Raw genomic sequence first — 27,195 nt, forward strand, 5'->3', positions numbered from 1 at the left:
GCGTGGCATTCTTTTTAAATTAAGTACTCACCTTATTGCCCCCAGTAATTTTCCCGCCCCAGCAAATTACCTCCACTTATTTTCACACGTTTTGATCGTTTAGTTCCTTGACATAGGATTGCTTGTCTTAAGGGATAAGAGTCATAGATATCCTCAATTGAGATCCTTGATTTAGGCATTTTGAAATACGTCTTTTCTGATTGGATTTCCAAAGCTACACATTCCAGCTATTTACAAAAAAAATAATATACACGGGGTCAATTTTATTATTAACTTGATTTTGTTAAAAATATAAATTATAAAGAATTAATCAAAACATATAGATATCTATAATACAGACTTAGTATAAACATAATAATCTCTATAACACACAGCAGCCAAACTTAATGTTGTTTGCTGTCGCCAAATCCCTCAAATCGCCACTTATCCATCTCGATCTAAAAAGTGTAATTTCGGGGTCAAATATGTGTACTGCAGGGAACCCTTCCAACTGAAAAAAATTGTCTAAAATATCGTCCCGGTGGAAATTTATCCTTAAATTTGTACCCCGGTTGAAAGTGATCAAATAAACCACTGCAAAATATGATGCTTTTTTCCCATCACCACTGAATTTTCTAATTTGAAAAACAAAAGAATTGAAATCCCCAGCCATAAAAAATATGGGAACATCAATCCCCAGCCATAAAAAAATATGGTTATATCAATCCCCATCGAGTTTCAGTCCATTATTTTTATCCCCACTGGCTAGAAAAAAAATTCTATCGGGCCTGTGAGAAGGGGGCATATAAATAGAAGCTTTCTATATCAGACAAAATTGTTAGTCGGTTGGTTGGACAGTCGTAAGACATGCAAGAGGTTTACGGGCAAAAAAACTATAATAGTTGAAATCAGAAGGCGTAAAAGTCCCGCTGAACCAGAAATGTAGTTCATAGCACAAAAGGATGAAGTTTATTTTCTCCCTAGACTACATGAAATTATAAAAAATTAACAATCTTTTTTTATTCTGAGAATCTTCATTTTCATTTTCATCTTCATGTTCTAATTTTTTTTTAATTATTTTTCTCAGAAATTATAGTGTTCTGAATTGTCCAACGGCATATAGAATGTTCGATTGAAGCATTCGTTGAAAAATGGCAAGCAAAACAAAGATTAAATGTGAATGTACTTAACAGTACTTTTTTATAAGAATATTTATGATGAAATTGGCCAAAAATAGAGAATATGGGAAGCATACAACTATCACGGAATTTGGCAACTGAACCTTAGAATGCCATTTTTAGAGCATTTTTCCATTAAATTGCCAATTATCCCCAGCAATACTAAAAAGAGCCAAATTTTTGCTTGAGGTATGCAATACATGCTAGATTTTGGCTGGGTTTAGAACCAAATCAAGAATACCGTAAGAATGTTTCAGGACGTTTTTCTCAAAAAGTTATGAATTATTACCATTCTTACAAAAAAGCGTGTACAAATTATAAAATGTACCTTTTTTTATTGATGAGCTTTTTACATTGCAACCGTTTCTGATCGTTTGATTTCGTTGGTGATTTGGGTCAAATCTTGAATAAATGTTTGAATCTGAAAGAAAAAGATTGATAAATAACACCTGGCTTAAGAAGAACTAACAAATAGAATCAAGCCGAAAAATCTCCCGCAGACGAGTTACTTGTACCAAACGTTTAACCAGCATCAAAAAAAGTCATAAACTAGACCGTGAACAAAGTTCAACGCTTGGATTCCCAGGCTACGGCTTTGGTAAAGGATATACATGTTGCTTTTTATAAGCAAGTGTTTGCCCCTTGGTCAGGCTCGAGTATGCTTAAGTTCTCAAAGCATCCAGGCATAGTTTATGCTTATTGTATGCTTATGAATCATGCTTATGATTCACCCTGAGCCAAGTTTTTAGTGAAATTTCAGAAATGTCCTGAAAATTTTTCAGATTTTGGGAGCAGTGGAATGTAGCTAGCCGTGGAATTTCTCTTTTTACTTGACCTGTCTACCAAACCTTTTTAAACAGATAAGAAATGACAACTTGAAAAATATTTCAGGCTGACATATATGCTTATGCTATGCTTAAGAAATCTTCAAATCTGAGCCTTCGTATGCTTATAAGCGTTATGCTTATAAAAAAAACATGTAATTACTCTTAGAGTAGACTTAGATCCGTTTATTTTGAGAGAGCTCTCAAGAGTAAAGGAATTCAAATTAAGTAGAGACAAATTAGTGGTACGGGACAGCACTTTCCTTAATCTTACTTAGCAAAACGATTCTTAAGAGCACTTGTTTAGTAAGCTATTACGATGAATGGAGATTTCATTACGTAATTCCAGTTTGTATCAGATGTCATCTGTCTTGCATTGTTCGTACAAATTTTTTGTGAGAAAGAAATTTTTCAAAAAATAAATTTTTAAAGATATAGTAAATCAAACATAAAAAGCCAAAGACTATGTGGAGCAAAAATCAAAACATAAAAACACGATCTTTACTTAGCATTAAAAAGGTACAGAGTCGTGAAAATGTTGTTTCTCAGTAGTGTCATCTGCGAATTAAAGTTCTTGCGAATTTTTATAATTTCGCGGATGAGCTCAACTGCGAAATTTGATCCCCGAGAAAATTCAAAAAACTCAAAAATATTCAAAATATCGTGAGAATATTTGCGCCTAAAGCTCTCGTAAAACTAATCGAGCCTCAGCCAGGGATCGATTCTAGTTGAATACAAAAAACAATGTTCTAAATGAATTTAGTTTCATTACCTTATTGAGTTGTTCAGTAGTGCTTTCGATGGGTTGAGTTTGTCTCGTGTGTTTGTTCACTAGCATAAACAAGTTGTGAGTGGCCCTGAAAAATCAGAAAAATTTATTTCAATAGTCTTAAATACCACAGGAACATCTTACTGAAAGGAAGCGATATTTTCGGCTGCCGGTGATTTCGAATAAACTCGCACAAATTTAAAGAGAAGATGTTAAGCTACTGTTTCCCAAAGTAACAACATTGTTTTCAACAAATTGAAAACTTCACCATAGCAACACAAAGTTAACATGTTAAAACATTTTCTTTCAAAATCTAGCTAGTCTTACAAGTCTTATAACGACGAGGTGGCCGAGTGGTTAAGGCGATGGACTGCTAATCCATTGGGCTCTGCCCGCGTGGGTTCGAATCCCATCTTCGTCGAGAATTTTGAATCAGATAAACAAATTCAGGAGCCAAAATAATATAACCAGCCACATAAAAAAATTGCTGGTTCTTATTATCATTTCATTACATAATTCATCTCGATAGATACACCCCCTTCTCACAGACCCACTGGGAACACTTCCCACTGCACTGGAATAATTGGCCAAGATATCGTCCCCGGTGGAAAATTATCCTCCACTTTTTGTCCCCACTGAAAATAATCAAATAAACCAAACCTCACTGCAAAATATAATGCCTTTTTACCATCACCACTGAATTTTCTGACTTGAAAACAAAAGAATTGAAATCCCCGGTCATAAAAAATATGGGAATTCGAATCCCCGTCGAGTTTCACTCCGTTATTTTTATCCCCACTGGCTGAAAAAATCCTGCCGAGTATGTGAGAAGGAGGTGTATAGATTATAAATTTTGTAATTCTACTCCAAACCCCCTGAATATTACCCCGAAGTTGTTTTTGTTTACAGACCCTAGGTATCAATAATGAATCAAGCAGTACGATTCTCAATGAATTCGCAGTAAACTCAGATAGAAATTGTCAAAATTTGAATCAAAAGTTTATATTTCTTTTGAAACGATTGAAAATAAACATTCTTGGCAGGTAAGAATAATACTCTAAATTGAAACGAACATTTTCCCAAAATACGCCATATTCAAAATATTACTTTGAAAACTTATTTTGACATTTTTATCTATCCATTAATGATTAATAGGTTTAAATATTTGAAAGATGCCTTGACATCTTCTAGCTTTTCAAATTCGATATTATTATCTTTTCGATTTTGTAAAAAACAGAGTCGGTCGGGCCCGTAGAAAAATACTCAACATGTAAAGTACGAAAGAGCCTCGCATTGAAGAAACCGTTTAATAAACTAATATCGAAAAGGTAAGTAAATGACCATTTTAAGTGCGCAAAATGGGTAATTTTTTTCAACCCCACCCGGACATTTTTCTCTTTCTTCCTTGTTTTGACATTCAATACCTAATGAACAGCTATGGAATATCTGCTTGACAAAATTTCTCTTTTCTTCATTCAAGGGCTTCTACACAATAATGTTGCTGACTCAGGTCTTCATTTTCCTTCACTTCTACAACCAAGTTCTCAGTCAAGCGCTCAGCAGAAGTTTTCGGAGACAAAAAGCAACTTTCTATGAGAATGCACCTCTTGGCCAGTGTTTGAAACACGCAAACAATCCACCTTTAGCGTCGATACACAACCAAGCGTTACAATCATTGTGCGCGGAAAAATGTTTGGCGCATGCTCAGTGCTTATCTGTAGTCTATTTTGCAGACTCCGATTTATGCCATTTGTATGATGTAGATTTGAGAACTTTACAAGCAGAAGATTTCTATTACAAAGATTCGTGTGTTTACATGGATACGGTAAAACCAATTTCTCTTTCTTGTACTGTATATTTCCCAGTTTGGCGTGATCTCTGATTATCGCGAGCCCTATTATTTCGACAGAAATATGACAGAAAGAGAGACTGATTAATTACCGTACTTACCTATAAGCCTATAACAATCCAAAAGCCCCCTATTGATCCAAAAGCGCCAAAATCGCAGAAATTCGGATTCCTGCAGTAAACTGCAGTAAAGCCATTATTTTGCGATTTTGGCCCTTTTGGTTTGTTACAGGTAAGTACGGTATATCTCCAATACTTCCCTTCAGTTATTAACGCGACCTTAAAGAACGCCAACAGTTTACAGGAAATTTATCTCTTCTTAACATTCCCTCATTCCATCTAAAATGGTTAGTTTCTGCCTCGCTGTAAAAAAGCACATATACACATTGAAGTATAAGCCCGAAGGGCTAGAATCGAATCTCCTTGGTAGGATTTGAAGCCAACAAAGTTGCGCGTCCTAACACGGTTCGCCTAGTTTTTACACAAATGGCAGATTGGAACTAAAATTTACTGCTAAATTTCGAAAAAAAAATATTACATGAAAACAAAAGAATTGCTAGATCCAATCCGTCGTCAAAAATACGACGCATGTTTTAAGGATTCTCTTTTTCTTGCCTGAGAAAGGTTTCGATTCCAGCCCTTCAGGCCTATACTTCATTGCATATACGATAACGACACACAACGCTGTTACGTCGAGATATAAGTTCTTGTTAATAATACATAATATAAATTGTCTCTTGCAGATTTTTCGCGACATTTGCAACGAGTTGAACTCATGTTACCCATATCGATGTTTCAGTCATGGATTTTACAGGTCAGATTGTATGGCAAATTTATACTGTAAGTAGTCGATTATTTAAAATATACAAAGTCGGGAAAATTCCTTTCTGTCGCTGTCCGTGGTGTTGTATGTCCGCGTTGCGTTTGAAGAAGCAGCGCTTTGTTAATTCAAATTCATTTTGGAAAAAACGTACGCATGTACAAATTGCGAACAAACATTCATTCATTTTTTTTATTTTGGGAACAATTTTATAAGAATATCGGATTTATGCCCTCAGAATATAAGCTCTTAATTAATTGTTTGGAACAATAGAAATTTAAGAACAATCTCAGGCTCAGTTAAGATTTACTGGTTCTTATAAAAAAACAAGCGTGTATTGCTGGCTCTTCATGCTGCTTCGACTTGTTTTCTTTTAAATGTGTATAAATGAAGGATAAAATCATTTTACGTGGTTGTCACAAAGAAAGGACTCTTATTACTCCTTACTTATCCTGTTTTACTTTAGTTTCAAATGAGCTGATAAACACCGACTACCCAAATACCAAACTTGTCAAAATGTATGGTCACGATGACTTCGCCCTTGTTTACGATTCAGCAGCAAAAAATTTACGCTTAATCGATATTTACGGTTTTGTCGATCAAGGAATTCGAAAAACAGACACCCCTATGGATTTAGTTCAAATAGAACGTCGCTCAAACTCCTTCAAGGATTTTGTGTTTCTGACAAGTGAAGGGAAAATTCAAAATCACGTTGTCTTTCGTCAAAGTGCAAATCTTTATCCAAACCAACCATTCTTGTGCGTATACATCAGCTTATTACCTACCAAACATGAATATCTTTGTATCAAGAAAGAAGATAATTTTCTCTATAAAATCAACGCGCAAACAGGTACAATTGCTTTAAACATGAAAATTTATATCAACCTCAAAAGTTCCTCTAGGACTAGTGATGAGATACCCCTTTTATTTCTGATGTGTATTGTACTTACGGCTACCTAACGCGTCTAAATGACAAAAATGCGTATAATATAAGGTAAAACCAAAGCACAAAATCCGCAAAAGACATTTTGCAGCGTTTTATATGACTAACTTGACTCGTCTATTTAAATACCTTAGAAGAACTAATTTTCGCGGAACTTGTTATTTCGCGGTGCGAGGATATGCAATTGTTGTATTTTTTGCAGAATTATTTTTCCCGGTTAACACCCATTTTTTTTGTCGAAATTCTTTCATTTTCCTAGGAGTTTAATTACCTTAAGGTAGTTGAAAAGTTTCCACTTTCAGAAAATGTTTTAATTTGAATTTTAAACGTACTTTTGGATAGGTCGAGAGCGCTGACCGGAAGGATTCAAGGATTGTTATCATATCATAAATTTTAAAGCTTATTCTCGTAATAAAAGAAATAGTTTTCTACGGATAAGGCCAATTACCCTTTGTTCCACGATGGCATCGGCCTATTTTACCATCTCAATCAGCCAGAGCTCCCGCTGCAATAACTTTTATTGTTGGGAAATACACACAAACACTATAACGGTAGAGTTTAGAACGGAAATAAATGTTGATGAATTCGACCAAACGCCTTAAAAATTCGCCATAATAATTTAATTTGATTTAATTTTTCTTTGATAAAATCTTCATGATTATCTCCAAAACTAATCGACCCTCACTCACCAGCTGAAAAAATCAACAAAAAAATAGTCATTAGCCAAAAATGAGGCTCTTTATGAAATTTAGAAATATCATTTAACTACCAAAACAAACTCGGCCAAATCACTCCGACGACACTGGCGAAATTGACCATCTGCTAAGATTCATTTCGGCCAAAATTTCCTCTATAAGAGAGGCTTGACGTTGGAAATATCATGATATTTATACCAATAATTTGTTTAATACCAATAAACCTGTCGTTTTAGGGACCTCTGAGGCCATGCAAGGAGGCCAACTAACTGGCGCCCAACAGCACAAGGGGAAGTTATACGCTACACGTAAAGGCGAATGTCCTGTTTACGTCAGAGAGGGCAATAACTGGGTCACGTACGCTGGTACGAAAAATCTTTGTGTAAATGGGAAATTTCATATTGCTTCAAATGGAGAGGTTTACGCACAACTTGGGAATGATAGTCACGTGTTCCAGTGGACTGGTAAAGAGACCAAATGGATTGATGTTAGTCACCAGGCTTGCCATTCTTTTGATATTGAAAATCAATTCATTTGTGTAACACCTGCTGGAGCTATTCTGAAACGTAAGTTCGCCCATATTCACATAACAGAATTTCCAATCAAGGTAGTTATTTGAGATAAAAAGGAAAATTTTCACGAAATCGTATAGCCACAAACGGTTTAGAAGCGCGCTCTAACAGAGGTTGGAATGGTAGAGTTTTAACTCTCTGGGGATTCAAAAGTTCAAGAATGGTCCAATAGGGCTTAGAATATAGCCTGGAACCCTACAAAGCCCTCCCGAATTGAAATATACCTCAAATGGAAAAGCGACTTTCTCGCTAGAACTTTAAATTTCGAAAGACGAGGAAATAACCAAAAGTCTTAAAATTTTGAAACAAATTGGGCAGAGCTAAGCAAGGGCCTTTCCTTTTGACAAATCATTTTGAAAAAGTTATTAAACAGGGGGGGATTCCAGGGAAAGCTTTGTTGAACACTTCCTTTCTACCTTTCTTAGATGACGATTTCGTACCGCAACCCGATCTTCACTTTCCGTTCAAGCATCAAAACGGGACCCGTATCCCGTACGGGAGAGGGACAGACGACAACGGAAAACAATACGTGGACCTTACGGCAAGTTTGAATGATGCAGAAATTGGTAAACACAGAAAATCAAACTCTTTACTCAATTATGCGGATTTTTCAAACCAGAATCCTTAAGGATTCACTTTCGAAATCCAGTTGCCTATTCTAGTGTGGCAAGATCATAATTTCTGTTGCTATAATCTTCTGTGCTTAATGGGTTGTTCCATTAAAAAACCATACGGGGGGGGGGAGGTGGACCTCTTCAAGTCAAAAAAAAGAAAGAATTATTGAATATGTGTGGATACCCCCTGGTAAATGGCGAAATTGGCCAAATACCCTTGGACGAAGTAAAATCAGTCTTTTACCCCTTGGAAATTTTAGAACAACTTTTTACCCCCTTGGAAATATGAAAAAGCACCCTCTGGAAATATTCGTCCACCTGTATGGATATAAAATGGAATGGTCCAAGGCAACTCCATGGCTCTGAATAACACACTCCAACGCTAAGGAATTTTTCTTTTGCTTACGTTTCAGGCATTGACCAATTTGGAAAAGGTTACGTTTTAGCAGCCACTTATGAGCGCGTTGTACTTGGGAAGTTTGATGAAAGCAATTTTAGGTTGGTGATAATATGAGTCTATTCACTTCAATTTTGCACTTTTTTGTTACATGTGGAAACCATACACGCCCAGGTGCCTAATAAATGGGGGGGGGCCGGGGAGCTGAAAATTATAACCTGAATACTCCTAAAATAAGGTAACTTGAGACTAAAAATTAAGGGACTTCTTTTGACAGCTGAAAATATTTTCAAAAATATTAGAAAAGGGGGCTGGGTTCAATGGTTGCGAAAATTTGAAAAAATTAACAAGTCGAGGGGAGGGGGGGTTGAACAGGCCACCTGAGAATAATAAGTCTGCTTCCCTTCAGTGGTTCCACATGGTTGTAAAAAAAGTGCACAAAGCGATGGATGATACTTTAAGAACAATCCTAATCTCAGGTTTAGGGATGATTTTTGACAGATTTTGAGCCCAAAATAAGAACATTTTAAGACATTAACTTTGATGATATACAAAGCTGGTACCCAACTAATTTGCTGACAAAGCAGTCTTAACAAAAGGACTTTTCAAAATTTGTTCACGCACGGTGTAGGCAATTAATGCAAGCCTCAGCAAAAATTTACAAAGACTTGTATAAAAATGTTTCTCTATCTTTTACTGTTTCATTTCAGGCACCCACTTGGCAGAGCATTTACAGTAGTATTTTGGTTACGGATGGTACTTTTGGAAGGAGTGAACTTTTCACCATTCCATGCTGTTAAGATGTTTGCTGGAGTTGAACAAGGTACACTTTCATTTACCTTTAAAGGGAACTTTTTTTTTTGGGAAACTAATTTTGACGAGCGGTAAAAATCCTGGAAATTTTAATTTTGGCGAATGGTTCTATTTTGCCTTATTTGAAGCTTTTTTTTGTGAACTCAAGAAGTTTTTTAGGCCAAATACCAAAAAAATTTTGGCGAGAACTTATTTTGGCGAGTGAGCAAAATATTTAATTTTGGTGGGAACATAAGTTCCCTTAGAGGTACAATACCATCAAAAACACAACACTGAATAGAATATCAATCTGTCCACACAAAACAATTATGGCCTCAGTTTGTAATACTTACAGTAGGTACGCTTACAGTAGGTCACCCCCGTAGACTAACAAGGGCAGACTGTACAGCAGTACAATAAGTAACGTAAATTTTCGTATTTTAGCTCATTTTCTGAAATTTTGATTGATTTGATCTGATGATTTTGTTTCTTATGCTTATTAGATCAAGGCCTATCGTTTACAATGGTTAGATAGTGGAAAAATGGGCCAATTTGAGTCGTTGCTAATAAAAAATGTGTACTTTTTCAGGCGTACATGTTCACATTTTCCAACATGTATCTACATCACATCAATTCGAGATTCGTTTTTTGGTTCAGAAAAATCCACCTGGTTTCACTTATATCTATCAGTTTTACGATAAAGAACCATTCAGATATTGGACACACATTGCAGTTGTGCATGATGGCCGTAAGTTTGGGGTATTTAAAAAAAAAAGTTGTCGAATAGTGGTCCGAAAAATGAGAAAAAAAGTCCAAGGGCGTCCTTGAAAATTGAAAATTGAAGAAGCCAGTGGGGTCACATTTCCCAAAAAAAGACCTCCTCAACAGAAGGGGTACACATCTTTCTGGAATAGCCCTTGATTGCTCTTGAAGTAAAAAAAATATGATTTGGAATTCCTCGTTGTAAAAATTTTTTCGAATGGATGAATATTTTTACAAAAATCGGAAATTTGGCCAAAAATATTGACACTGTGCTTTTTGAAACTACTGACTTCAAATATCATATCTAAAAGATTTTTCCTAATTACTGGATAAAACTTCAACTTATTTTAAATAGATGATGACGGGTTTGATGAGTATAGATTATTGATCAATGGAACTCAACTTGGAGCTAGGGCTGCAGGAACCACTTTTTACAATTACGAGATGGATGCTGCTGTATTAAATGGGAAAGGTGCTTACATCAGCGATATAGCTGTTTGGGATTTACCTTTGCATAATCACCAAATCAATCGTATAATAACCTCTGGTAAGATGGTGTAATTACTTTGAAATCTCTACCTACTCTACTATTTCAACCTAAACTTAACGATGTTCATATCCTGATATTCTCATGAAAATATATTCTTACTTCGAAGCCTTTTGAAACCCAACTTCTTGACACCAAATTAATCTTCGAGTAGATCCTGATTACTACGCACAAAGGCACATGTTCCCTGTAAAGGGCATGTCTCTATATGCCCAGATTAGCAGACTGCTTCGACATTTAGATTTGGGCTGAATATGAAATCGTTGATTAGCGCGGTGGGTGATCTGAGCAAAAAGCGTCCTCTATACTAGGTACTGTTTTTTTTATGTGTGCATGTGTACAAAGAAGTGTACATTCAATTTCAGTATGCACTAATCTTTTTTTTTGCTTGCCGTTTTTTTTAACGAATGTTTCAATTATAATATGTTATACCGTATTACTTCGAATAAACGCCCGGGGCATTTATTTAATTTTGTCGATTTTAGGAAGGGCGTTTATTCGAGGGGGCGTTTAAAAGAAGGGGGCGTTTATTAAATTATTTTAGTCTATAGTCGAATATCAAGAGCAAATATACCCTTTGTTTTAGTTCTTTATCAGGATTTTAGTGCAAAATTTCTTTGGCTCAACGACTAAAAGTTGCATCGAAAACGGCTCTGGTTACAAGAAATGACTAAAATCTTCCTTTTCAAACCCACTCAACACTGGTATTGAAGTACGCCCCTCTCCTAAAGGAGCGATTATTCGAAGGGGGCGCTTATTTGAGGGGGGGGGGCGTTTATAAAATAATTTTTCTTTTAGGAGGGGCGTTTATTCGAAGTAATACGGTATACCATTGAAAAGATTAATGCACAGTTATAGTGCAGTAGCGTAGACAGGAGGGGCGCAAAATTTTTGTAGAACAGATTTTTAGGACACTGTAATTATCTATTCATAATGTAAAAAGATAATTGAAGCGTCATAAAAATCTGCTCTCCTACAAAAATTTTGCCCCCTCCTGTCTATGCTGCTAATAGTCCACACTGAACTTTAAATCTCGTGAAAATTGATCCGACCAAATTAACCTTTATCACCTGTAGACATGGAGAATGATGAGTGGCGGAGAGACATGAATTTCGTGACAGCCCGATCATGTGAAGAATTACAACGACAACAACCGTACACCATCAGTGGATATTATTGGGTTTTCTTTGACAATGAATACAGACCTGTCTGGTGTGACATGAAAACTGATGGAGGTCAGTATAACGAACCAATCAGCTAATTGTAATTTGAACATATGATTCAAAATTAGCCAATCAGGGAATGACTTCTCTTTAACAATCATTTAGGCTTGTTCAGAGATGGTAACGGATACATAACTAAAGCATTTTTCAAATTAGCTGTCAGTAAAATTAAAGATGCGCATAAAAGTTTAATTTGTTTGCGATGACTAAATTTAGCGAAATCGGCCAAAATCGTGAAAATGAATCACAGTGGAATTAAATTCACTTAAAGGTTTTGCTTTTAAATAAGAGTGATATTGTTTGCTTGCTCATCAATTTTGATTCACAAACTTTTTCACATTGGAATGACACGTATGTGGAGCAAGATTGGTCAGAAAAAGGAAAAGAAAAACATCAAGTTAACTCCGTAATTTTTACATCTTTCAAAAATTCTTTTACATCATCCATTCAATTCTATCTTTTACTTTAACAGGGGGCTGGACAAGAATTTCATATTTAAATGGGAAGGCTATAAAAGATAAGATGTACACAATCATTAAAGAGAATTTAGACCAATCAACAGCCGAAGAGGGAACAAACTTTTGGTTATCACAAAAATTTATTGACCAATACTACAACATATATCCCTTTCAACAGATACGATTCGTATGCGAAAGAATTCATAACGAATTTCCCAGAATGGACTTTGCGACGCCCTTATCGAGGGCGGATGACGTCATCAATTATTTTGTAAAGAAAGATGTAAACAATCTTCCAATTACAAACGACAGAATAAAATCTTGCGATATTGAGGTATTACTGTTCTGTTGTATACAGGCCCGACGGAAGCGGGGAGACTGGGGAGACTTCAGCCTCCCAACTTTTGCGCAAATTATATTTTATTTCTAAAGTTTCTAGCAAATTTCATTTTATATTGAGACTTCAGCCTCCCCACTTTTACGGTTGTTACGCCGGGCCTGTTATACCATTTTTGGCTGCCAGGCTAGTGATTGACTAAGAGCGAAAAAAAGGGACTAAGAATAGAACCCACTACTTTAATGGGATAAACTTTCGCGGGGATTTAATTTCGCGATTGGGCCTATCCACGAAATTCAAAAATTTTGTGGGGACTTAAATTCGCGGGTGGCACTATTGAGTGTCAATATTTTCACGATTTAGTGACTTTCACTGTCAAATCATACATGTTGGTTGTTGAAATACACATTATTTGCGCCTCTTTGATGCAAGTAACCATTCAAAAAGTATTTATTTAACATATTTTGAGTTTTTTTTGGAAATATTTCGCGGACGAGGCCCTTCCAGATTTCCATTGGGACTTAATTTCGCGGATGTCATCCGCGAAATCCGCGAAATTTAATCCCCGCGAAAGTTTATCCCATTAAAGTACTTCGTAGCCGAATGCTCTACCTTACAGTACTATAGTTACCTTGGATTTGTTTATAATGAACGAAACTGGTAGTTCTTGTTAAAATTAAAAAGAAATCCTTAACTCGTCAAACTAAGTTCTGGACAAACTTATTTCTCTTTATCATCTTATTTATCCTCATCAAAATTAGTTCTCGCCAAAAAAATAAATATTTTTCCAAAATGGGTTGGTAATGTTATCGACTCTACATACATTTTAGGTATTGGAAACAGATCAATCCTATCTGTCAAATGATGATTTTGATTGCAGCAAATTTACAGACCGTTATCTTGGAAAACCCGGGGATGGTAGTGATCGACTTTATCATGTGCTGTTCAGTTACGACGTTCCGAATAAGGGGAAATACGATCCATATAACGGCATTTGTCAAACAGGTGCTGGGTCCAGCACAACCACAAACGACAGAAAGTTTCAAATTTACGTCAGATAAAAGTACATTTGACAAGTCATTTTAAACATTTTTATAAAAAGTACCTTTAGCAGAAAAGAAAATCTGCAGATGAAGAGGGAATGAACAAAAAAAACAACTAAAAGAAGAGGCTGTCCATAGACTAATCTGCAAAAGAACAAACGACTACTACACGTTTTGAGAAACTCACTTCGTTTGGATAGCTTAACCCGATATAATACAGCTACATACACTTTTTTTTATAAGAACGGCCAAAATTTTTGAAGCCTTTAACATCTTTAGTTTCAACCCAAAAATGTTCTTAACTTGTTCTTAATTTTACCATTTTCATCTTCGTCCATTTTCCTAACAAATTGGGTGTTTTATAGAAACTTAACTTGTTCTTAAGGATTTGGCCATCGAAGTTTTATGGTCTTTTACCGGGTGTGCCTATTTTTTTTGGCACACCCGGTATAGTTTGTTCTTATAAAAAACGTGTACTACAAAATTCTGGTTGTATCATACGCGGTTCTTTTTCAATTCTTGGATTGTCATACTTCAGATGAGAATGTTTTGAATCATTTATGTACGCCCAAATGGTCATTCTTCATATAAATTTTTATTTCAAACAATATTTCGACCTCCTTAGTGGAGGTCTTCGTCAGGTCTACAAACTTTCCGTTGAGATCATTGTTTTGACGTCAGATGACATCAATAATGTAGTAACCTTAACCTGATAAGAGAGAGCATTGGTTTCCAGAACCTAGACATCACATACTGACCATCGTCTACAATCGGTGACGAAATACTTGGCACAAAAAGGAAATCCCCCGGGGTGTTTTGAAACCACAATCGATTTGTAAGTGCTCTAAAGTAGGTTCGAAGGGTAGAGTTTTAACTCTGAGTTTTAACGCTAGACTTAAGACTTAGGAGGACCTTAGGATCTGAGGATCCAAAATTTCAAAAATGGTTCAGTAGGGCTTGAAATATAGCCAACCAATAAATCCCTCCCAGATCGAAATAATCGTTGAAATCAAGTTGAAGGCCCGAAATTGACATTCTCGCTCGAACTTCAATTTTCGAAAAATGGTAAACTAGCTAAAAGTGCCATTATGTTATGGCACTGATTGTAGATTTAGACCACATTCACTATGTGGCGTCGTCTTACGGAACTGGATCGCTAATGCTTCTCGCACCTTCTTATCAAATTTATTTTCCTCTTTTCCCTCTCGAGCGATACATCTTCCCATTTCTTTTTATAAAAACACATTAAATTGTAGCCGAGGCTCTGCTGTTCTTGTTTCTCGTAAATTTTCAAAATATTCGTAATAATCTTATTTTACTGACTGAAAAGAGGGTTTAAATTTTTCTGAAATCTATAGCTATAATTGCTATGCCCTTGATTGGATCTTAAATTTTGCCCAAATTGAGTCTCGTCTTTTAGTACTAGAAAAGTAGAGTAGAGGAAAATCGATTGAAATTCTTATGTTTTCAAAAATTGAATATTGCTTATGCACCTGCATTTTTCGGCACTGTACAAGCCTTTTTAACTTTGGCGACGCTGTAACTAAAGCTGAACGACACATAATTATCAAGCCGTCTGACTATTTGATTGGACTCAATCCGTAACTCAAATCATAGGCAAATGGAATTAATGGCAAAATTTTTACCTCCGGCACCATTTCCCCCCTTTATTAAAAATAGAGGGATGGAATAGGAATGAGAAGAAGGGGGAGGGAGGCTTCAGATCCCTTTCCAAACGATTGACTATGGGTTTCTAGGTTATAAAAATTGAATGTTGCTAAAATAGAAAAAAAACTTACATTTTTATTCTTCCCAGTAAAAGCGTTTTCTTTGCTGCCGTGTTTTGAATGTGTGTCCACGTCGATTCCCTTAAAAAGAAAACTGACAGTTAAAAAAATGGTGGAGGAATTCACTCGCATAGTCAATGATCTAGTGCCTATGGTCCAAAAGTAAGGCCTAAAATCCTGGAGCTGTTTATTATGTAGATTAAGCAACTGCACAATTTCACGTAAACGTAGAACTCAAAGCTCAGTGAAAAAAAGAAAGAAAAATTTTATAGCCATTTGAAGTGCCAGCAGTTCTTCGTGAGATTGTGCCACGGACTTTAATCGGGTAAATTTTCGAGATGTTGAAATTTGCGTTTTCGCTAAGTTTTATCGTTTTCGCTAAGTTTTATCATTTTCGCGAAGTATATCACGCAAAATCGAATTTTCAAAGAGTGTATACTTGTTATTTATGGCGTTTTCAACTAATAGTGATACGGCTCATTTTCAATTTCGGTTAAAATAAGGGTGTGGTATTTTAAGATGAGCTCTCACCATTTGACTGCTTTGCTTTGTGTTTTCTCCAACTCAGTTTGTAACTGGGCAAGCTGGAAGAAAAATATGCGTAGTAGATGGTTGCTTAGAAATAGTAAATATGCAATATTTTCTCATGAGGGATATCTATATAGAAATTTTGTAATTAGATGGTGAAGAAAAATGCATTATGCATTAGATTAGAACATCTCAACTAGATAGAAAATGAAATTGATTCTCAAATAGCGCTCGGCCGCGAGCAAGACCTGGGAAGAGTCTCTTGGAGAATCAATAATTGCGCGGAGTTAGGCTTCTATGAACCGTGTCATAGCTAGTGACCAGATTTACCAGAGCCTACTCCTGTGCACGACCAAAATTTTCCATGGTTTTGTGGATGTGCTAACCATGGATCGTTACAGATGTCAACCGAGGATGTCCAACTGTATGTCGGAAGAAGATCAAGCAAATTCCAATCGCTATCTCGAGACAACGATAACAGACTTTATTTGAAGAAGTATTTAAATTTATCGTAAGCTGAATGTTACTTATCTTAATGAAAATATTTATGTGAAACACAGTAATGAAGTAAAAAACTAATGCCTACTTTGTTCTACTATCTCACTCTTAATTCCACTGTACATTCTAGCCCTCCCTGTCTTCCCAATGGGCACAAACGTCTTTTGGACGTCCAATGTACGTTTCTAGGACGTCCAAAGGTCTTAAAGCTGTCCGTTGAATGTCCATAAGACGTCGCTTGCCCTTAGGGTTCTAACGGCGGATCAGATCTTAAATACGAAAGATATTTTCGCCTCTAATTCGCAACATTCGTAAATGTCACGAATGTCACAATTTCTTAACCTAGCAGAAGATTCTTTTCTTGAAGATTTGTACGCTTAAAAAAACGGTACCTAAAGTTTGTTATTACTTACTTCAAAAGAGATTAATCTATAAGACGAATGAATTACCTGGTTATTGTAGTTCAACACTTCATTGTTTTTGTCCTAAAAAAATGAAAATGAAAATGAAACGGTCGCCTGTGACCAATGACGCGTTCTAATTCAAAGTTCTGTTTTTTTATTTGATCAATATGTTCGATAGGCTCCCGTTTTCGATGGAAATTTGAAGTCCTTTGGAGGTTTGTTGTTTTTTATTCTATCGGGTGTAAAGTTTTTTAGGAAAGGCAAAAATTTTAGAAATTGTCTTTAATTACGCATGAAATTATCATGATATTAAGTGTCTAAGTACCTCAATAAAACGATTCAAACGAGCTTTCTCTTGTTCGATGGCGTCTTGATTGCGATTCTCATTGCCCAACAAATCCTGTAAAAATCGTTGAAATAACATTCAACAATAATTCAATTTGTTATCAACACCCCTGTTCCACTGCCCCGGTGGAACTTCTTTCCACAGTGAGGATAGTCTAGCAAGCTAGACGACTAATTCAGACATATTAGAAATAAAGCAAAAAAGTAAATTTTAGTCGTCTAGAAACCTTTGTGCACTAACTCCAAACAAACAAAAAAGTGTCAATATCGCAATTAAATTTTTTCCCGCTCAAAAAAAGTTCTTGAAAATAAAATGTGTGTGGATTTGTGTGTTAAAAATGTTTCATTTGAGTTGATTTTATTTTGAGAGTTTGTTGTTGCTTAGTCTAGCAAGCTAGACGACTAATTTATACATAGTAGAAATAAAGCAAAAAGTAATGAATGGAACAATTTTAGTCGTCTAGAAACCTTTGTGCACTAACTCCAAACAAAAGAAAAGTGTCAATATTGCAATTATAATTTTTTCCTGCTCAAAATAATTCTGGGGAAAAAAAAATATGTGTGGATTTATGTATTGAAAGTTTTTCATTTGAGTTGATTTCGTTTTGAGAGTTTGTTGTTGCTTGATAAATTGTTTTCTCGCTACGCAAGTTTCTGCGTAGCTAGCCCCTGTATCTATAAGGCTGGAACACCGGATTCTTCCAGTCGTTTATACAAACTAAATCCCGTATTATTATTACTAGTATTGGTATTATTAGTATTACACGCATTATAAACGACTCCAGTCTAGTTGTTGCTTGATAAATTGTTTTTTCGCTACGCAAGTTTCTGCGTAGCTAGGCCCGGTATCTATAAGGCTGGAACACCGGATTCTTCCAGTCGTTTATACAAACTAAATCCCGTATCATTATTTGTGTTTATTATTAGTATTACATGCATTATAAACGACTCCAGTCTACAGTGAGGATAAAAATTTTATTCGAAATCCCGACGAGGATCAAAAATACGATTATTCTCAGGTCAAAAATCCAATGGGGCTGAAATAGTATTTTTTCTCACCGGGGAACATGTGACATGTGGGTGTGTTTTAACTTGTGGATCTTCAACTAGCTGAGTTATCAAACGAGATCATTTTTATGAACCTGGTGATGGTATAAACACCAAAAAGGTTTGAAAAAAATTGTTTCATGAATTTTTAAATTTTTGTTTTAATTCAAGTAGGGAGACAACTAAGAAGCATTTGAGATCTTTGGTAGGACCCAGCTGGGAGTCGAAGCTTCGGTCTTGGACACCACTGTAGACAAACGCTCTACACTTTATATTCTACAGCCTATTATCTTGTTTTCAATAAAGTCAATGTTTTTAAATGAGACCTTTGAGTCAATTTGAAAAAAATTCAACAAAAAAAATAACATCGAAGTTCAGTAAAGTTTTCAAAGTAGCTCTCTTGGCAAAAGGTTGATTTGCCATGCTTGTAAAACAAATCTGGATACCAAACTATTGTAAGAGGATTGGCAAGGAAGAGAGAACTTACATTGTGCGTGGCAATCAATGTGTCATAACGAGCAGTTATCTCTCTGATCTCGTGAAACTACAAAATAAAGATGAAAAGATTATCTTCAATTTTTAAACACATCGTTTACACAAGTTTTTTTAATTGACGCAATCGCGCACTTGCTTTTCCAGGTTTTTCCATTTTCACGAGTTCGCGCAATCAAGAATCCCATTCACGCATTCAGGTAAACCGCTGGGGGCGTTAAAGTTGTTAATGTCATTTTTTTAGATAAAATTAACTTTCAATAACATCTGATAACATTAAAAAGAACTCGTGAAATTTTTACACAAACTGAAGACAATCAAGACTAACTAATATCGCATAACAAAAACTGATTACGACCGATGTAAATTGTTTTGATTATTTCTTGAAATGGTTTTCAGACCTGTAGAATTTCATCCAAAAAAGGCCAGCCCATGGTGGAATTATTTTTGCCTATATCTAAATTTCTACAGGACAATTAAAAACGTAATTTCATTTGTCTCGTGGTAGCGGTTTGTATTTCACTACTACTACTATTAACAAAAAAATCTCAAATCTCATGCTTAATATTAACAAGAAGATTTCCTTGCCTTCGGAGTTTTTTTTATAAAAGACTACGACATTTATCTTGTAAACTAACCTCCTCGGCCACTTCTAACACTTTGTCCAAATATTTTTGAAATTTGGAATATCTTTCCAACTTTTTCTGCATTTTGTTCTTCTTTTGAACCAAAATATCGGTTTCTTCAATCAACCTGAAAGAAAACAATAATCAAGAAGTGAATGACATTCTGAAAATAACGACTCTACCTTATTGGAACTAATTTTGCGGGAATTAATTTCAGCGTTTTGCTAAAAAACCACGAAAATTTGAACCCGCGAAATACAATTTTTTCAATTTTTGAAAAATCCCTAGGAAAATGAAAGAGATTTGTCCAAAAAAGGGCAATAGCGCAAAAATTAAAACCCGCGAAATATAATTTTTCCGATTTTTTTTTTTCGACCGCGAACATTAGTTCCCGCGAAAATTAGTTCCAATAGGGTAGTCCTTCTGGCTCAAAAGGCAAACGGTTCCCACAAAATATCTCTTTTGATCTCAGCAATATGCATGAAACAGTGAAGTTTGTTTTACTATAAATGATTCAATACAAAAGTGAAAATTCGTGTCCATTAGCCATGCGCATATGTACAGGTTTAATAACATGACGGAAAAAAAAAAACATCGGAGCTTTGAAAAATTCACCTACCATGGCAATAACATTGCCTCTACGAAACGAGTTATGGAAATTGGACAAGCGAATGCCTCCGTCACCACTTAACAAATTAGGACAGAATATGGAAATCAAGCATATCACCAGAATTAGAAAAAATTCTTTTTAGTGCAACGATCGAGTATGTCCTTCTATATTATAAAGCTTCTACTTCATGAAACCTGACTAAGGCCATTGAATAAATACTGAAAAGTGCGTATACGAGAATCCTTCGGTTAGTTCTGATTATCCCGTGGAGAGAACATTTAACAAAAGGATTACTCTATGGAGATCTTCCTCAGAGGGACATTTCATTTCATTTCATTTATTAATATTTAAAGAGGAGCATACATCAGTTAAATAAATAAAAATTTACAACTGCTATCAACGTCACTCCTCTCACCCAAATCGTACACTCGCTTCACATCACACCTCAAGAAACACACTCAAGATAAAAATTAGATAAAATGACATAAATACTAAAAATAAATACTATTATAAATTGATAAAATCTAAAATCTAATGTTTTCGAAAGATAGAGTTTAGTCTTATGTATCAAAGGATGAGCATCGTGGTCAAAGTGGCCAGAAAGCCTGAGAGACTAGAGGTGTGAGACTAAGACTGAGATGTGTAGTAAGACGATGCATAGTAGAGAAGCTAAAAACTAGGGTAGGATAGATAATTTGAAGAGCTCTTAAAAGAAAAAGCAATACAAGATATTGCTTAAACTTTCAGGTGCGTCTTCATAACTTTAATTGGTAAATCATTAAAAAGTTTAGCTCCACTATATTTGAAGCTTTGTTTTCCAAGTTCGAGTTTCATTTTTGAGGTCTCAATCAGATACAAATTGTTCCTTGTTTTAGTATGTTTTCTCAGCTTAAAATAACCGTTTAGGTTTGAACAAGTTTCATTATCAATCGTACTTTTAATCAGGTTTAGTGCTTCTGCGTGGATCAAGTTGAGTATGGATGGAATACGTTTCCCCGTTAGTCGATGAGCTCTAGATTCAAGAGATTTAAACTGCTTCTTCTGAGTTTCGGTGTATGTCAGCTTGATCGGGCCTCTGTACGTCAGAATTGGAACAGTCATCATGGTGAAAATAGAATAGGCTGCATCTTTAGTGAGGTAAGAACGGAGTTTTTGGAGAAGTCTCAGTCGACCGGATGCTGTTTTGTAGGAGGTATCGAAGGTTTTGTTAAAGTTCAGATTTGGATCAACTTTGTTTCCGAGATATTTGTATTCCTGTACGTAATTAATTTGTTGGCCTCTGTAGAAAACATTAAGGATTTTGTCGATCATTGAGAGACGTTTAGCTGTTCCAAAAAGCATAGTTTCCGTCTTTCCCTTTTTCAAGTTAGCGATCAATTCGTTGTTGTCGAAGTATTCAGAAATTTTATTCAGGTCGTGATTCAGATCACTTTCGATTTGCGTTTTCAACTTTCCGTTGCAGTATATTACGGTGTCGTCTGCGTACATGATGACTTTTGATTTCTCTAAACATTCTGGGAAATCGTTGAATAAGATTAAAAATAGCAGAGGACCTAGTATAGATCCTTGGGGTACGCCAGTGAACAACGGTTGTTTGTTTGATAACGAGTTGCTGATACGGACTTGCTGATTTCTATTAAATAGGTAACTTTTAAACCATTTCAGTTCTATGTCGGAGATCCCGTATTCTTGAAGCTTTTGCAGTAGAATAGCATGACCAACGGTGTCAAATGCTTTTGTAAGATCGATGTAGACAGCTCCTACTAGTTCTCCTTTGTCGATCGAAGATCTAATGTCATCAAACAATAGGGCACTAGCAATTTTGATTGATCGGTTTTTTCTGTATCCAAATTGACGATCGGTCAGTAGGTTGTTATTTTCGAGGAAGTCAGAAAGTTGGCTTCTAACAGCTTTCTCTAATATTTTTGAAAACGTTGGCAAGATCGATATGGGCCTGAAATTTTCTGTTTTTTTGTCCCCGGATTTGTGGATAGGTGAGACAATAGCTTGTTTCCAAAGTGTTGGAACTTCTCCTGAAGTGATGGACATGTTGATGACATAAGCGAGTGGTTTGGATATCTCGGTGGCACAGTCTTTTAACATTCCAGGAGGTAAATCATCTGCACCTGTTGCTTTGTAGCGCTTTAAATTTTTCAATTCTCTTTCGACGAAAATTTTCGGTACGTAGGTGAAATTAAAGGCTTGAAGAGTTCTTAGTGGACGAATTTTAGGTGGTCTCCAAACGTGGTCGGTGAACATTGAGAAGGTCGATTTTAGCTTTTTGACGACTTCGCTAAAATAATCGGAGAAGATGATTGCTGTTCGTTCGTTGTCTATCTTCTGGGTAGAGAAAGGTACATTTGATTTTGACTTTATCGGAAATATTTTTTTGACAGTGTCCCAAAATTTCTTTGGGTTTGATTTGTTTTCTTCTAGAACTTCTTTGTAGTGTTTTCTTTTTGAATCTTTTAATTTTCCGTTGCATTTGTTTCTAAGTTTCTTGTATTTCTCATAATCGTCTCCGGATTTTGTTCGACGTGCCTTTCGTAAAGCTAGATCGCGTTGGTTCATGAGCAGTGTCAGATCTTTTCGTAGCCATGGAGACGGTTTTCCTTTGATTACTTTAGTAGTATGAGGAGCATGTTTGTCGAAAACAGTTTTTAAAGTGCTCGTTAGGAAAATCGTTGCCTCGTTGGTGTCATGCAGTTGGTACAAAGGATTCCAATCGATCTTTTTCACGTCATTTAAGAGTGCCAGAGGGTCATAGTTTTTATAATCTCTTGTTTGTTTAAAGATTGGTTCATATTTTGCACAATTTAATTTTCTGTTGCAACCGATTATGTCGTGATCTCCAATCGATAAGGGATAAACAATTGTGTCTTTGATGTTTGATGAGTTATTTGTGAGAATTAGATCAATTAAAGTTTCTGTTGTCGGAGTGATTCTCGTTGCAGTTTTAACGATTTGTTCGAAGCCATTGACATTGATAATTGCTTTCAATTGTTTATTGTCGTTTTTGTCGAGGTAATTTACATTGAAATCGCCAAGTACTAAAACTTCCTTTTGTTCTTTTTGTGCCGCAATTAAAGTGTCATTGAAAGCGTTGTTGAAATCGTTTGGCAAATAATCTGTGTTAGGAGGACGATAGTATGTTCCTATGAGAAGTGATGTTGTGTTTTTGAAAGAAAGTTCAATCCATATACACTCCGGTGAACCCTTTTCTAAATCGAATCTCCTTTCATAGTTCAAGCCATTTTTCAAGTAAACACCAACTCCCCCTCTCTTCCCGACAGTTCTTGGTTTCGATATAAAAGTATAATCATCAATCTTGAATAATTTCTCATTTTGTTCCTTTGATATAAATGTCTCACTGATGCCCAGAAAATCAACTTGTTTATGATCGAATAAAAACTTTTTCAACAAATTCAGCTTCGAGAACAAACCTCTTGCATTTTGATGTAAGATTTTAACACCTCTTGGCTTCAGAAAATCACGAACAGCAACTATAAGTTCTGAATCTTCTGTATAAACATCATAAAAAATCAGCAACATCACGAGCATGACCGCACGCCACGCTGCCATCATTGAATTGAAGTGACAGACGTCTCTAAAGAACATCGTTTGAGAAGAGCTGGCTAGCGATCTTGTCCTCTGGCAACCAAATCCTGACCCTAAAAGCCATATGGTCACGAGAGCTGCAAAAAGCAGCTGACACCCTTTAAAAACTCGATTTGAAAAAAAAAACAAGATTAATAAATCGAGTAAAACTATTTCTCAAGAAATTATGCCAAACGCGATTTTCAAATATTATTACTTACTTTTCAATTTCTTTATCTTTGAAAGAACTGGCATCTCTCTCATCGGCTGCCTTCTTCAATGCACGAGCACGTTTTGAATCATTCTCCTGCAAATATAAAGAAAACCATTTTTGAAAATGAAAAATCGAGTTAGAGTGGAGTGACGTCATAATTTGCAGTTTTATGACGTTATAATTTAGCTAACTCGAAAATTGATAGCTCGAAGTTTTCTAACTCAAAGATTCCGGGCCTCCTAAAAAACTATATATCCTTCACGCTGACCACTAAACACAGAAGTAACTTCTTTGCGTACGAGGGGATAAACTTTCGTGGGAAAAAATGAACGTTTTCTAGTGGAATATTTGGTTCTATTCGCAAAAATTAGTTCTCGAAACTAAAATTTCATGAATTGCTTCATTCGCGAAAGTTTTTCTCCGAGAGTTTGATCCCTTGAAGTACCACTTTTCAGAAAAACCTCGATTGAACAATTATATATTATTAGCTTTTCCTCAGTTTTCTAAAGCACTTTGATTTGATTGATTTCGACAATGAAAGGTATGGACTTAACGGCTACCCAGATGGTAGCATATGCAGGCATATGGACTGTCATCAGACGAAAGCCCCTTAAAACAGGATCGAACCTTGAGAAATTTGTCGAATCGAAGAAGTGATTCTTTGAGTTGATATTCTTTTCTTTCCAGTTCTTCTCGTCTTTGTTGCAAGCTCTCCATCTTCATTTGAAACTCCTGCAAAAAAATGATTGGGCTTTTCCAGAAAAAATTGGAATAGGGGGGTGGGGGTGGAGGATATAATATTTCTTGGAAATTTACCGCAGGTCCAACCCACCGGACAAGCATCAGTTGACCCCATGGAAAATCAAAGTTACCCTAAAACAGAGCAAAATTACCCCCAAACAGAGCAAGTTCACCCGCCCCCAAGGCAAATTTTGTAGATTTTTGAAAACCCCAAACACTATATCCTCCATCCCCTATGTACGGTAATTTTCTGGAAAAGCCCATTTTGAGAAAATGACCTCTTGTCATGTACCCAAATCACAAGTTCGAATTACAGAGGTATTAGAACAAAATGGAAAGTATAGTATCTTATAAAAGGGTTTCTTCTTGAGTACAGTCTGTCCAAGAAAAGCGCACAAATTGTTATATAAAGTAAAACCCTCATAATGCCAAATTTTATGACTTGTTTACTTAACATTTCAATCTCGAAAAACTCAGGTATCATTGGAAATGTCAGAAAGTTAGTTGTTGAAACAGTTGGAAGTAAATATTGGCCCAAACAAAATGCTACAATCACTTGAGGATGTTTGGACTTTATTGAATGTATAATGATAATCGATAAAATTATACCTTTTCCATGGTCGTACTGAACCATACTAACCTCTTTTTGTGCAGTTAAGGCTTGCTCCACTTCAGCCATTTCACGCCTTTTTTCCAATAATCTAGTGGCTGGTGTTAAATGGTCATCTTCTCTCTCTGGCATATTGCTATGGTAAAAGAAATGTTGAGTTAAAAAAGAATTTGATGAAAATGGGAAATTTATTTAACATCTAGAAGAATTAAAAGTTTCAAGAGTCAACGAGTATCAACTTTTTAAATTCTATATTAGAATTTTCACATAAAATAATCAGAGATTCATTAATTCAAAAAACCATTTTAAGGACTTTGAGAATCAAGAACAAAGAAAAGTTAGACGAAGGTAAAATTGATAAAGAAAAAAGAACTCTCTAAATAACCGACTTTCCCTCTACTTTCTAACATTATGAGAAATCACATCAAATTTTGACCTCAAAACCCAAAGTAAAATAATTCTTTCTTTTTCATGAAACACGAAGTTTTGGATTAAATCCTTTTATATTTAAAACAAGATATTAATATCAAATCACTTTATCAGATGTCATTAATATTGTTTCATGATTGTAAATCCAGAGGAGATGCTGCTAAAAGCTTGTAAAAAAGTTGAAATACATGAAAATGCAGCTTGTCCTTTGTACTGCGAGCTGTTCATTGATCAATCAATTTGAAGATTTTAACAAAGTTTGACATTTTATGGTGCATTCAATTATTTCACTTGGAGTACTTCGGGAGTACTTCAATTTCTATCAATAGACAGACAGCAATAGAATTTTTTTCAGTGCATTTTGGTTTGTCTAAGATTTTAATTCAAAGTACCAAACAATTGAAAGAAAGGTCTACACCGAAATACTTACACCAAGAGCTTGTCTTCAAAGGTTGTCCGGAAATATTCTTCTAAATTGACTGCCATTTTTGCTTCTGTGACCCAAAGAACTCGAAATATCTTAATTATTTATCACTGTGACTCTAAAAATAACAAAATAATAGAATAAAACAAAGCTTCTTGCAACTAAAAAGATGATAATAAAATCAAGTTTAAATATCTCAAGACTGCATCCATGTTAGACCTTTCTCAGTACAAGAGTTCAATGAAAAACTTGAACGAAGACTAAGACATCCTGTAAAAGCCAATCAAAGAAGTTTAAAGAACATGGGTTTGTATGGGTTGCTTCCAAAAAGATAAACACTGAGATGTTTGTTTTGCATTGTTTGAAAATGTCAAAATCAAAAAAATCTAATAATTAAAACTTGAAGCAGCAGGTTTTTAAACAGGGCCAGCTTATGGTAAACACAAAATCCATTCCTATCAGCCTTTTTGATTTGCTATCTGTGCTGCCAGCTTTATAATTATAGGCACGCACATATATATTCAGTCAAAGTTCAGAGAATAAATTCTACCGACAGGACATAGTCATAATAAATAATAATGTGAAAGACCTTTTCTTTAGCCAAACAGAGGTATTTATCATGCTGTCTACTAGATACATGCGAAAGTATCTTCTAAACTATCCGCCGAATAGTGCTCAAAATAGACACACAATCAAAAGGTTGTAAATTTCCAATGACTAGGCTGTAGAGTCCTAGAAAAACATAGCCTCATGATAATTTAAAGTAGTGAATATTGTGCTCTTTCGAGTGAAAAAATCGATGGGAGTGAAGATAAGGAATTTTCGGAGAAGCCCTAAGAAATCCAGTTAATTTTCAAAGTACCAAGAAAATTCCACTCAACTTTTTATAATATTTATATATTATTATATTTCAACGTTTTAGAACCGTTCTTAAAAGTTAAATGTATATGTATATATAAATGTGAACGTAAAAGTCAATGTATATTTGTGTCAAAAATTATAGGTGAACATAAAAAACACAGTTGTGTATGCGACGTTTCGA

General features: G+C 35.4%; 2 protein-coding genes across 3 annotated transcripts; one reads left to right on the forward strand and one right to left on the reverse strand.

Annotated features, from left to right (window-relative positions):
* Nucleotides 1-1,485: 1,485 nt before the first annotated feature.
* On the reverse strand, nt 1,486-26,277 carry LOC136815724 (coiled-coil domain-containing protein 42 homolog). Its single transcript, XM_067072170.1, has 12 exons — nt 26,160-26,277; nt 25,331-25,436; nt 24,577-24,681; nt 23,957-24,042; nt 19,541-19,655; nt 18,898-18,954; nt 17,344-17,418; nt 17,064-17,099; nt 16,120-16,172; nt 15,601-15,669; nt 2,754-2,838; nt 1,486-1,578 (listed from the first exon to the last, which is right to left on the reverse strand). Exons 1-12 carry the CDS (start codon nt 26,213-26,215, stop codon nt 1,507-1,509), a joined length of 915 nt encoding a protein of 304 aa, XP_066928271.1. The 5' UTR covers nt 26,216-26,277; the 3' UTR covers nt 1,486-1,506.
* LOC136815723 (uncharacterized) lies at nt 3,957-13,916 on the forward strand. Of its 2 annotated transcripts, XM_067072167.1 has the most exons (13): nt 3,957-4,078; nt 4,231-4,575; nt 5,342-5,438; nt 5,885-6,268; nt 7,293-7,622; nt 8,054-8,194; nt 8,656-8,740; nt 9,350-9,462; nt 10,021-10,179; nt 10,549-10,740; nt 11,817-11,975; nt 12,436-12,755; nt 13,589-13,916. In XM_067072167.1, the coding sequence occupies exons 2-13, from the start codon at nt 4,246-4,248 to the stop codon at nt 13,817-13,819; spliced, it is 2,541 nt and encodes an 846-aa protein (XP_066928268.1). In that variant the 5' UTR covers nt 3,957-4,078; nt 4,231-4,245; the 3' UTR covers nt 13,820-13,916. The 2 variants fall into 2 exon arrangements, with proteins under 2 accessions (XP_066928268.1, XP_066928269.1); XM_067072168.1 differs by lacking the exons at nt 3,957-4,078; nt 10,549-10,740 and having other exon boundaries at nt 4,234-4,575; nt 13,589-13,834.
* Nucleotides 26,278-27,195: the final 918 nt, after the last annotated feature.

The sequence above is a fragment of the Clytia hemisphaerica genome, unplaced genomic scaffold (genome assembly GCF_902728285.1).
Source record: "Clytia hemisphaerica strain Z4C2 unplaced genomic scaffold, Clytia hemisphaerica genome assembly, whole genome shotgun sequence".
Lineage (NCBI taxonomy): Eukaryota > Metazoa > Cnidaria > Hydrozoa > Leptothecata > Clytiidae > Clytia > Clytia hemisphaerica.

Excerpts from the sequence above, each read along its gene's own strand:
- LOC136815723 (XM_067072167.1), top strand. The coding sequence starts at position 4,246 with ATGTTGCTGACTCAGGTCTTCATTTTCCTTCACTTCTACAACCAAGTT. Across the intron at positions 5,439-5,884 it reads TTGTATGGCAAATTTATACT|TTTCAAATGAGCTGATAAAC; the intron begins GTAAGTAGTCGA and ends GTTTTACTTTAG. Across the intron at positions 12,756-13,588 it reads TAAAATCTTGCGATATTGAG|GTATTGGAAACAGATCAATC; the intron begins GTATTACTGTTC and ends CATACATTTTAG.
- LOC136815724 (XM_067072170.1), bottom strand. The coding sequence starts at position 26,215 with ATGGCAGTCAATTTAGAAGAATATTTCCGGACAACCTTTGAAGACAAG. Across the intron at positions 18,955-19,540 it reads TGTTAGAAGTGGCCGAGGAG|TTTCACGAGATCAGAGAGAT; the intron begins GTTAGTTTACAA and ends TTTATTTTGTAG. Across the intron at positions 17,419-18,897 it reads CATTGATTGCCACGCACAAT|GATTTGTTGGGCAATGAGAA; the intron begins GTAAGTTCTCTC and ends CGATTTTTACAG.